At 38.8% G+C, this 13,028-nt stretch overlaps 1 protein-coding gene across 2 annotated transcripts in view; it reads left to right on the top strand.

Moving 5' to 3' along the window:
• Nucleotides 1–13,028, top strand: part of trmt61a (tRNA methyltransferase 61A) — a 50,399-nt gene that overhangs the window by 33,678 nt on the left and 3,693 nt on the right. For both annotated transcript variants that reach the window (XM_028821981.2, XM_051920102.1), the window contains one exon: nt 1,011–1,277. In XM_028821981.2, coding sequence (XP_028677814.1) covers nt 1,011–1,277 — 267 coding nt within the window. The remainder of the gene's footprint in view (nt 1–1,010; nt 1,278–13,028) is intronic.

The following is a 13,028-nucleotide window of genomic DNA, read 5'->3' as shown; positions in this document are numbered from 1 at the left end:
CATTTCATATCCTATGTGAAATTCTGACTTCATTGCCAATATCCTTAATCTAGTTGAGGACTATGGGTAGCCAGAACTTATCATGGCAGAACTAAGTGCAACGCATAAACTAACCTTGACTGGGTGCCAGTCTGTTAGAAGGAATAGTCATAGACACAGCTATAGACTCTTGTATTTAAATTTACACATATTTGGAATGTGTGAGGAGAACTGGTAAACCTACATGGATAAGGAGAGAATTTAAATGTGCTGACAGCACACTCGTTTTACAGAGACAATATGACAACTGATCTCCTGGAGCTATAAATTAACAGTCTCCATGTCACTCTTATTTGTTTAAATCAAATCATTTTATACTAGGACTATGTCACTCACTAGTGAGACAGCCTGTGGGAGTACTGTATGCAGTTCTGTAGACCACACTGCAAGAAAGACATAGCAACACTTCACGTTTTGCAGAGTAGAGCACCTAAGTGCATCCTGAGACCTAAGGACATGTCCTAACACAGTAGACTCGAAGAATTAATCCTGTTTAGTCTTAAACAGAGAAGACTATGTGTGGACCTAATACAGGACTTCAAAAGCATTGATGAAGTAGATCTAGCAGAATTCTTTCAACTTAACGGTGAATCACATACTCAAGAACTCCTACTCAAGAAGTACTTCTTTACACAAGACTTGTGGGAATCTAGAACAAACTACAAAGCCATGAAGTTAAAGAAGAAATGTTAACAACCCTTGAGAATTATTTGAATGTGATATTAGGACAGCTTAGCTATTAGCTAAACAAACAAGCTTGATGGACTGAATGCTCATCTGTTCTTTGTCAAATTTCTCATGTTCTTATATTCATTCATTTGTAGTCTTTTATTGGGAATCCATGTTGTTAACTGTTCATCTAGACTGCAGCACATTCATGAATTAACAATTGGCAACATTAAAAAGAAATGAAGAGGAGGATAAACATGAGTGGTTAGTCCAGGCTGAATAATGTCTGGTTTCTTTTCCAGGTACTGGCAGTGGCTCTCTGTCTCACTCCATTATTAGAACCATCGCCCCCACAGGACATCTGTACACAGTGGAGTTTCACCAGCAGCGAGCTGAGAAAGCAACTGAAGAATTCATTGCCCACCGTGTAGCACACTTGGTTACTGTAAAGAATCAGGATGTGTGTAAAGATGGGTTTGGAGTGGTTGGCGTTGCCGATGCTGTGTTTCTGGACATTCCTTCACCCTGGGAGGCCATAGTACATGCCAAGGCTGCCATCAAGCAGGGAGGTAAGTTAAAGGTTACATCACTGCCATTACAGAGCTACAATATATAGCGACTGGTGTCCACAGGTTCAGTCATCTGTCATGAATACTTGAGTTGTTTAATTACATACACAGTAACTATTCCTTTCTGCAGACAAATACATTTGTTAGTTTAGGAGTGTTTTAGATGCCATGCTCCAGACTTCCTGGTACTTATGTTTTTAGTGTTCTGTCTACTTTTTTTAAACTATCAGCTTTAAACCATAACACCATAAAAATAAAATGGGCTGTATTCCTTTCCTGTCGTGTGAATACCTTTTTTTTATTTTAAAATAACTAAAGGTGAGGATGTGCATAGGTAACTCGGGAGATTTCCAGCTGCTCACCTGCAAAGTCAAAAGCGCATGAGTTTATGAGTTTGTCTACCCAAATTAATACCCTCTACTAGTACTCCCTCTCATCAACTGTGTTTTTTATATCTGCTGTTAGTCATTAAGTTACACTGCAACAGCACAGGCAAAACCTATGATTTTATTTCTTTATTAGCACATATTGTGACTGCTTCAATGTTTAGGAAAATGTAATAAATTAATCAAATTGCTTCCTTATTGGAAATTCATTGTATTTTGGCTATGTGTTTTTTCTATATATACATATAAAACATTTAAATAGAAATTTTGATCATCAATACTCTGTTTTCAGCTTTAAAAAGTAACAACAGTATCCAGGCAGCAGCTATCACAACTGAGGAGATGACTCTAAAGCTTTTCTTTACATTTTTGAAGGGTCTGTCCAGTAGTTGAAATGACCGTGGTGAATATGTTAAGCAATGGCACTATCACAGAATGCTAGCCTTGTCAAAGTCGAGGAAAGCTCAATAAAGAAAAAAACAGCAACCACTCTCAAGTCTCTTTGGCTGGAAAGGTAAATATTAAATAAAGGTGCGATAGACTTGCTAATCGGACTTTGAGACAGGCATTATCAGAGCTTTGTACAAAGAAGCTGTGTCACCAACTCATTGTACACCCTGTCAGATGCTATTCGCGTTATGATGTCATGTGCCAGAATTTATAAATCAGGCCACTGCGCTTTTTTTCTCACAAGCAGTATCACGTCTGCTGTCGAATGTGCTTTTTCTTTTTTCTTTTTTTTTTTTGCTGTCATGCAACTAGAATTTTCTAATCTAGATTACCTCCTTTGAGACCAATTTAGTACATGCTTTTGTTTTTCTTGAGGGTCAAAAGTCCAAGCTGAATTGAGTCATTCTGATACATAGCCAAAGGTTTTACATTATAAATGCACCTTCTTTACTCAATTCCTTGTTACGTGCTACTGGAGTCCAGCCATACCCAAGTTGCTAGCTTCCACCAAGCCGCCAAGAAATGAAACACCCTCTCAGCTCTTTGTTGTGACTCTGGTGACCTGAGATGTGGTACGTTGGCAGATCTCTCAATAGCTTTCTGCATTCTTTTGATTCTTCCTGTTCCACATGAGATCAGTAGAGCATATGCAGCCATGATTGCGAGCAAGTGGCAAAATACCTGCACAGCAATGCTTTTTCTGTCTTCAAAAGTATTCTGCATTTCTCTTTTCACCTGAAGGAGAGTGAGTCTGGTCATTGGGAGTCTTTAGTACAAAAATGTTGCAAGTTAGCTTGAGAATAGTCTGTATAATACAGTATACTGAAATCTTTAAAATGGCTTACAATGAAAAACTGAACTTGTCTGGTCAGCTGCTTTTCTGATCACACCTTTGCTGCCATCTCATTGTAGTGTTACTTTGTTCTCCTTAAATTAAACCTTTAAGTAGCTGGAATATATACAGTTATAAACAAGGAGCAAGTTGGTAGCAAATCACATTTCCTTGAGACTGTGCATGAGTGAGCAAAAGTGCCACTTGGCAAGCAGCCTGTTAGCGTGAGGCCACATCACCCATCAAACTAATTTATACCCGAAAAAACAGAAAATAAAACTGCAGCTGCCATTTCTACCTGTTGTGCTACTGTGATGCCTAAGATTGACTGTAGTTCCATGCAGAGAACTTGGCCTTCTCTTTCTTTTCTCACTGCTCATTATCATCATGTTTCTGCCATGCTGTGGACAGCTGTCAGCTCCTTTTTTCCTTTTATCCATCAGACTTGTTAAAAGTTAAGCAGTGGTAGCCCACCCCGGTTGGCATAGCAACAACTTTTTCTCCTTGACAGTTTCCTATTGTTTGTAAGGCACCTACCCCCTTCCCATTGTGTCACTGGAAACGGAATAGAGCTTGTCTCTCTGCTGTTACCCTGTGCTTTCCTTTGTCCTGCCACATTTTGAGGGCTTTTGTTACAACATAATTCCAGACTTCATTCCAAAAAATAATTTGTTGGAAAATGTTACTTCAGTTATGTGTGTAAAGTCCATGTACATCAAATATGCAATTTTAAAAAAATAATGTAATTCAAATCTAATTTCACTGTGTTTAATCAGTATTGAGCCAGATTAGTTGTTCTAACAGTGTAGTCAACTGGGTTAATGTAACCTATATGAATTACTCAGGCTGATTTTAATTGATACACGTTGAAACAAAGAGTTTTATTTAATCAAATTGTCATATGTTAACTGAATATAATTCACTTATGTTGATCCCATGCACGTTATGTAGTAGTTCCCCAACTATGTAAATTGTGGTATTATATTTTTATATACTAGTAATAGCATTTTTAATTGTTAACTAACCTGTTCCACTAGATAACATAATTGTTATACAAGATGACACCACCTAACTGCATTGAGAAGGAAAGGGTGCTCTTGTAATGTGGGGTGTGCCATAGGCACATCAGGTTGTCAAAGACACTCCAGCACAGAGTCGCTTCCAAAAACCACACATTTGGAACTTTCCTTTACATTTTCTAAGTGGCAACTTTTGCCCCCAATGATTGAGATTCAGGGGCACTTTATAAACAATTGTGGGTATTTCGCAAAATGTTAAAAAAAAAAAAAATAACATTTTATCTTAGCAGAATAATGAAACTACTATTTAGTCTCATTGGTAGCAGAGAAAAATTATAAATTCAACATTATATACACAAATTTTTCTTCCGTTTTAGTTAAAAACTGTCAAAACTTGAGCAGTAAACAACAAACTGATACAATTGAAACAAAATGTGATTCATATAAGTCAGTGGTGCTTAAAGTGTTTCAAAATTAGGACAAATTTGCTAAAGTCAAAGATACATTCCACACAGCTGTAGTCAGAAGTGACCTTTAGTGAAACTTCACGTTACAATTACCACATTTATTTTAGTAAAGGTATTAATGGGAAAAATACTGAAATTCTAATTCTTCGTTTCTGGATTTGCATTTCATGCCGATATTATAGCAGCAGGCAGCCTGGCTGCACTGATGTAGCAGAAGTTATGCATATCATCATCCAACCCGCTATATCACAGGGTCACGGGGGGGGTCTGCAACACAGGGCACAAGGCAGGAAACAAACACTGGGCAGGGCACCAGCCCACCTCAGGGCACGCACAGACACACACCCACACTAGGGACAATTTAGAATCATCAATGCACCTAACCTGCATGTCTTTGGACTGTGGGAGGAAACCCACGCAGACATGGGGAGAACATGCAAACTCCATGCAGGTGAGGAGGACCCGGGAAGCGAACCCGGGTGTCCTAACTGTGAGGCAGCAGCTCTACCCACTGCGCCACTGTGCCATGCATATTATCAGCTATTTGGAATTGGAGGAGTGCAATAGCCACACATGGACTCTCCAGGATGTCATCAAAGTGAATTTAAAAGAGTAATGACCAAAAAAGGATGGTCTGGAGAGGGACTGAGTTTGAAGAAGTGTTGAGTGAGAGAAAGAAAAGGGTTAATCACAAGCAATGAACAGGAGCAGAACAGGAAGGAGCACCACTTAAGTATATGTTGTTACTGTAGAACAAGGGTCCTCAAGTTTGGCCATGGATGGCCGCAGTGCCTACAGGTTACAATCCAGTGGCTTAATTAGAAGCCAGTCCTTTTCAAAAATGGAACCTATTTAATTTTTTGTCTCTCTAGTGCTTTCTTTTGTGGCCACATTAAATCATTCTTACGTTGTATTTTTTTTTCTTTCCTGAAGGTACCATCCAAATGATTTGTGAACTGAATCAGATATTAATAATTGTCAGCCCTTCACTTGTTTCTCCATCATTTCTTTCCCAATATTTTATTAAGGCAGGTACTTAATGATGAGCACGCACAACTGTAAGTGGTACCAGTTTTAATGTAGCTCAAATCCTGAGGGCCCACTGTCGTTGCAGGTTTTTGTTAAAACTAATTTCATTGTCAGTGGCTCCTTTTATTTTTAACTGATCTCATTGTTTAACTGGCTGGTCTTTTTCTTTACTCTTATTCTACACTCAGAAATGGGCTTTAGATACCTTTGTGCTTAACTTTTCTCCATAACTTTCCGATTGATTCACCAATTTCCTGTGTATATTATTTCATCAGTTGTTATTATTACAACATACATTACAATTAATGATGGGCAGAAGAGACACGGGGGCAAATGAAACTGAAAGGAAGCAACCATTTAATGCTAGGTTTTTCATTAGTAAACAAATTAAATAAGCAGAACATCGGGAAAGACAGACTGAAAATCATGATGATAATGAAGATAATCGTAAAAACCAAGATACGAAACACTAAATCAGGGGTGTCCAACTTTGATACTGAAGGGGCCACATTAGCTGCAGGTTTTCACTGTAAGCACTTAATTAGGGACCAGTTTTTGCTGCTAATTAACTATTAACTTTCTTTAATTTTAATTGACTTGCTGTTTAACACCTAGTCTCCTTAATTCAGGGGTCTACAGCTCCGATTTTGGAGCACTTCTGTTACTGTAGGTTTTCATTCTGGCCCTTTTCTTAATTAGTAACCAGTTTTTGCTGCTAATTAACTTCTTTTGCATTCATTTGAATTGGTCTTTTTTAATTATTATTAAAGATTCAGTCCAAAAATCGATTCCTTGAGATATATTCCTATTTATCATAATGAAATCTGTTTGCATTCTTTTTAACTTAAAATTAACAATGTGATGCATGAAGAAATCATGTCAGTTGCATTAGAAACAGATACACAAAACTTTAAACATTTTTTGTAAAGTCACTTTAAACTTACACTGCAATGAAAAAGTATTTTCCCCATCCTAATATCTAGAGGTTTTGCATATTTTACACAATGAGTTAACCTCGGACCTTTAGACAAAATGCCGTATTAGAGAAAAGGAACCTGAGTGAAAACACAGCTGTTTTTAAATCATTATTTATTCAAGCAACAAAGTTCTCCAACACCCGTGTCACCAATGTGAAAAAGTGCCCCTTAATTTCAATACTTGGTTGCAGCACATTTAGTTCCACTAATCATAATTAAACAGTTCTTATAATTAGATTGCAGTCTTTTACGTCACTGTTAAGTAATTGTAGTCCACTCCTCCTTGCAGAACTGCTTTATCTCGGACACATTGGTAGTTTTGCAAGTATGGACTGATCACTTGTGGTCCTGCTGCAACATCTTTATTGGGTTCATGTTAGGAGTTTGGCTAGGTCACTCCAGAACTTTTTTTTATTTTTATTTTTTTTTTAGTCACTCAATTGTAGACTTGCTTTTGTGTTTTGGGTCATTGCTCTGCTGCATAACCCAAATACACTTTAGCTTCAGGATAGATGACCGAACATTCTTTTTAGGAATATTCTGGTAAAGTGTAGAATTCGTGGTTCCTTCGATGATGGCAAGTTTTCCAGTTCCTGAGGCAGCAAAGCACAACCCCACACCCATGTTTTGTTGTAGATGTAATATTCTTACTGTTGAACACTGTATTATCTTTACACCAGACCCAGACCTGTACACATCTTTCATTATTCCAAAAGATTTGAGGATCAGCCAGGTGTTTCTTTACAAATGCAGGATGGGCACTGATATTATTAGCCTTAAATAGCAAAGATTTCTGCCTTGCAGCTCTCCCATAAAACCCATTTTTACTTAGTCTGTTTCTTTTTTTTATTACAAAAAAGTAACCTAGTATGCAATCAAGCAAATAAAATTTGCAGAGCTTCCAGGAAGATTCACCATTGTTCCAAATGTTCTCTTATTTGGAGATGATGGCACACTGAGTGCAGTGGTGTCCCAGAGACTTAGAAATGGCTTGTTATGCCTATCCTAATTGGTAGAACATAGTGTTTATTTTAGAAGCCTTGTGGTAACTACTTCACTGTTATGGTAAGGATCTGCATATGTTATGATGATATTTAGATTCAACAGGGCTGGCTGTGTTCAGTCATCTGAGTCTAATTCTCAATTAACTTTATTCAGATGTAGAGTGAGTAACTAAGGGTGCAGTTAGCTATTCATATGGGTGACTTAGTAATGGTATATGATTATTTTCGGATACCTTTATCTAATATTGCATTTGTCTAAATATCTGAAGCCATTCATTATAACAAATATACCAGAATAGATGATATGAGAAGAGGGGCAAGTACTTTTTCATAGCATTGTAGCTGTGTGTAATCGCAACATACCGCAATATTTTTTTTTTTGAGCATTCTAAATGCCTAGCTGCAGACAGTGCACACTTTCCCAGTTGCCCACGTTCATACATTTTTGGGAGAGCTATTCTTGGTTTTCAGCAAGTGCTTGGCTCTTGTCTCCCAGTGGTTGTGATTAATGGTGGATGTGACTCATTGAGCTTTTCTTTTTCTCCTGTGTTTAAAGAAATTTCTGATGGCAAGTTGGATTACTGCAATGTTAAAAATTGAGCCTCATTCTAATTTCACCCTGCTACTCTGTCAGCCTCTGAACATCAAGATTTGTACATTTCAGCCCTAATCTGCACTACAACCCGTGATTTACTAAAACTTTTTTTGAGCACAGACTGACCAGAATGGGGAGGTCGGTCTTAGGGAGGCAGAACAAAGGGCCTCTACAGTGGAGGAGTAGTGCCGTCACTGAAAAGGAGGAGATGTAATGTATTGATAGAAAATGAATGGCTGTTTCTGGCAAGGGATACATTGCACTGGATTGGCCTTTCTTAACAGATCCTTTACTTATGATGCAGTAGTATAGACAGATAGACTTTATTTGTCCTCAAGAGGAAATTAAAACTTTACAGAAGCTCAATAAAAAAAATATATATATATATATTATATATGACCACCCAAATAATCAGATTGCGATTCAACCCTCTCTCTTTCTCTCTCACTCATATATATATATGTATATATTGTAGCAGTAGAGGCATGTGTCCACCTCTTGAACCCTCAGGTACCACTCCAAACACCATGTAATAGTACAATTCCTCTTTATTGTACAATTGTACAGTGCACCAAGCACCCTCCACTCCACACTACTCATATAAATCAACTCTCTACTCACAATACCAATCCTCCTCTCCCAGACACTTAGCCACCCTACCTCCCAGCTCAGCTCAGTGTCTGGGCTTTCCCAGAGTCCTTTTATACACCCTGACCCGGAGGTGTTCCTGCCCAACAGTCCACAGTTCCTTATTCCTTCCGGGTCAGGGTAAACAGTCCTTATCTTTAACCTGGAAGCACTTCATCTCTCCCACTTACGTGACCAGGACGTACTTCCAGGTTATAGGGAACATATGAGTCCACGGGCTTCCCGACAGCGACTCCTAGTGGTCCCCAAGGTATCCAGCGGGGCTGTGTATAAAAACTACATAGTCCATGAGGCCCTGCTGGAATTCGGGGCACGTCCATGCTGTTGGGAGAGCTCCTCCTGGCGGTCTGGGGGTGAGAGCCAGAATAGGAAGCTGGCAATCCACCACAATATAAAATATAAGAACTTCTAGCTTGAATAAGAGAGGTGCTACTGTCAATCATAGGCCTGTAGGTGGGAGTAAGACATGGTCCAATCTGCTCATTTGTACCACAGGTTTATATTTAAAGGCTTTCACATTCAAGTCCAGCTTTTTATGTCCACAAATCCAACATGCCAATTGAACATTGTTCATTCCAATGTCCTTTTGTTTAAGTCAGCAGCATTCTAGGGTCAGAATAATTATTAGAATATCAGTACATAGTTGTCCTCATGGTTTATTTCAGCCTGTGCACATATTTGTTACTTATTCAGTTAATCACTTTATATTTTTATAAATCGTTTTTAACATGTGCACTTCATTATTCATGAATACAACTGAAAGCAACAGGATAAAAAAAGTGCAAAATAGAATAATTCAAGTACATGATAAATTAGTAGAAAACAAAGTCTGACAGAAGCCTACAAGAGTAAAAAGAAAAAAATCTGGACGTGAGTGTCAGTAGGCTTTGAGCCCTAGGAACCAACTTACCCGAACTATTCTATAATGTTTCAGGATTATTTACCGATGCTGATCTGTCTGATCATAAAATAGGTCATTATGACAGTAATTGATGAGAAGAATTCATAATTAATTGCAGAATTACTGTATTTGAGGCTTCCTCTAGAGTGCCTCTTTATCTTGCACGATTTGGCTCAAAAATTAATCAGCACATCGTGATCTCATAACAGATTTAAGTTTCAAGTTTGGTATTTTAGCTCTAGACCATCCTCAAGAAACTATGACACACAGACACAGGCACACACCCATCATCGAGACATCGACATTTTCAGTATGGAGATCGAAATCTTTGATGAATCTAAAGCTTTCGCTCCTCCCCCACAGGCAATAGGTTATGGTGGGGGAAGGTACAAAGCAATAAAACTGAATCTACATAGGAATATATGGATAATAAAGTGTGGTCCACGGTATATAAATTAAGCGTTTCAACACTAAAATTGGATTACCTTATTTCCCCAAGTATGTTATGCACACAAGGAATTTACTTTGGAGTTTGGTTACTTTCATCATAGTAATTGCTAGATGACACAAATTCCACATGATCCACATACACTAATGCTCTCTAAACAGCCTTAGTTCTTCATGGCATGAATTCCACAATATGTTGGAGACATTCCTTTAAGAGTCTGGTCCTTGTTGTTATGATTGCATCACACAATTTCTTAAGATTCGTCAGCTGCACATTCGTGCTGTGAATCTCCCGTTCTACCACATCCTAAAGGAGTTCTATTGGATTCTGATCTGGTGACTGGAAGGCCACAGAAGAACACTGAGCTCATTGTCATGTTCATGAAACCAGTATGAGATGACTTTTACTTTGTGACATGGTGCATTATCATGCTGGAAGGAGCCATTAGAAGATAGGTAAATTATGGGTCATGAAGGGATGCACATGGTTAGTGACAGTATTCAAATAGTCCATGGCATGCAAGTGATGTTTGAAGAGTATTTATTAACTGGACCAAAGTGTGTCGAGGAAACATTCCCCACACCATTACACCACCACTACCAGCCGGGACTTTTGACACAAGGCAGGTAGGGTGCTTGGATTCATGCTGTTCATACCAAATTCTGACTCTGCCATCTGTATGCCTCAGCAGAAATTGAGATCCATCAGACCAGGCTATGTTTTCCCAGTCTTCAGCTGTCCAATTTTGGTGAGCCTGTGCCCAAATCAGCCTCAGGTTTCTGTTCTTAGTTGACAGTTCCTAACCTGTATCTGCATGATTTTATGCATTGCATTGCATTGCAGTTGCATGATTGGCAAATAGATAGATAGATAGATAGATAGATAGATAGATAGATAGATAGATAGATAGATAGATAGATAGATAGATAGATAGATAGATAGATACTTTATTAATCCCAGGGGGAAATTCACATATTCCAGCAGCAAAAATATTAAATTAAAGAGTAATAAAAAATGCAGATAAAAAAACAGACAATAACTTGAATAATGTTCAACATTTACCCCCTCTGGTGGAATTGAAGAGTCGCATAGTTTGGGGGAGGAATGATCTTCTCAGTCTGTCAGTGGAGCAGGACAGTGACAGCAGTCTGTCACTGAAACTGCTCCTCTGTCTGGAGATGACACTGTTTAATGGATGTAGTGGATTCTCCATAATTGATAGGAGCCTGCTGAGTGCCCGTTGCTCTGCTACGGATGTCAGACCGTCCAGCTCTATGCCAACAATAGAGCCTGCCTTCCTCACCAGTTTGTCCAGGCGTGAGGCATCCTTCTTCTTAATGCTGCCTCCCCAGCACACCACTGCGTAGAAGAGGGCACTCGCCACAACCATCTGATAGAACATCTGCAGCATCTTACTGCAGATGTTGAAGGATGCCAGTCTTCTAAGGAAGTACAGGCGGCTCTGTCCTTTCTTGCACAGAGAATCAGTATTGGCAGTCCAGTCTAATTTATCGTCCAGCTGCACTCCTAGGTATTTATAGGTCTGCACCCTCTGCACACAGTCACCTCTGATGATCACGATCATGATCAATGTGACCATTGCAGGTGTACAGTTGTTCAGTGAGTGCATTTGTTATATACAACCAAAGCAAAAATATAAAGTAGACACCAAAAAAGTAATTACAAAAATGTGCAAAGCTACAAGATGTTGAAAAGTATAATTACACTTTGCAATGCCATTCATTCCTGCTATATTAATTACTGTTAGGAAGTGTCATATTTGTCAAGGTGACCATAAGTTCTGGTTCAACAGGAAAATGGCATAAGTTACAAAGCTACTAAGTGCCAGGTGGAACAAGTCTCTAAAGCAGATGGCCAGGGAGAGAGGAGTCATCAGCAATTTTTGTTGCTCAGTTCCTTGATCTGAAGTTGTGTAGGACCTCAGCATAATGGAGATTGCATCCGATTGCCATCTCTGTGGAGCAAGCAACACACTGATGATTATCTTTGGGACAAGCAGTTGAATTTCTTAACCAAGTAGTTCTAGGTCAGCGGTTCTCAAACTTCTTTGGAGTTTCTTGTGTGGCGGTCCCTTTAAAAATTGTTCGATGGCTCGAGGACCCTTTTATTAAAAATTAAAAAATCAATATTATTTCAAGAAAATTGGGGGCGCCAAATACTTTGCACAAGGGTGCCACATACCCACTGCGCGGCACTGCATAGGTACAGGCTGCTGTGAATAAAACATTTTTTGACAATTATTTATTCAGAAAATATTATGTACATCTTAGTTATTAAATTTAAGTTAAAATTTTAATGGGATGTATGCATCTGCTTTGCATTAACCATTTGCGTTAAGCGGGCAATTTCACCACTTAAAAATACAAAAAATGTAAAATATGTTGTTTGTTGATTATCTGTGTCCACCGTTAGCGCTCTTATTTGCTTCTAAAATATACGAAAACTGTTCGCGAGTGTTTTGATTCTATGAAAGAATTGATAATTTTTGATTATGATAAAAGTAATAAGGGCTGGTTTGTACTGAGCAATAACGGTGGGAAAACAACGCGGTGGCAGTGAATAACGGAACAGCGGATTAGTGGTCGGGTCTAGGTGGTGGGGGTAACGACGGAGCTCAGTCACTTACTTCCCCTCGGATGGTAAAGGTTAATAATTATAAAAATATAAATAGTATAAATATGCAATCATTTCTCACGGTCCCACCGAAAAGGGGACCGTGGACCCCAGTTTGAGAACCGCTGTTCTAGGTGGTGTTAGAATCCATCCATCCATTTTCCAACCCGCTATATTCCTAACTACAGGGTCATGGGAGTCTGCTGGAGCCAATCCCAGCCAACACAGGACACAAGGCAGGAACCAATCCCGGGCAGGGTGCCAACCCACCGCAGGTGTTAGAATGCTGTCCTTAATTACTCAATAGAACTGATTTAGAATGGTTGAGAGACATATGAGATTTTTCAGCTGATGTAAAAGA

This window comes from Erpetoichthys calabaricus, chromosome 16, assembly GCF_900747795.2.
Source record: "Erpetoichthys calabaricus chromosome 16, fErpCal1.3, whole genome shotgun sequence".
Lineage (NCBI taxonomy): Eukaryota > Metazoa > Chordata > Cladistia > Polypteriformes > Polypteridae > Erpetoichthys > Erpetoichthys calabaricus.
The sequence above is the reverse complement of the archived record's forward strand: the minus strand, read 5'-3'. Positions and strand labels throughout refer to the sequence as shown.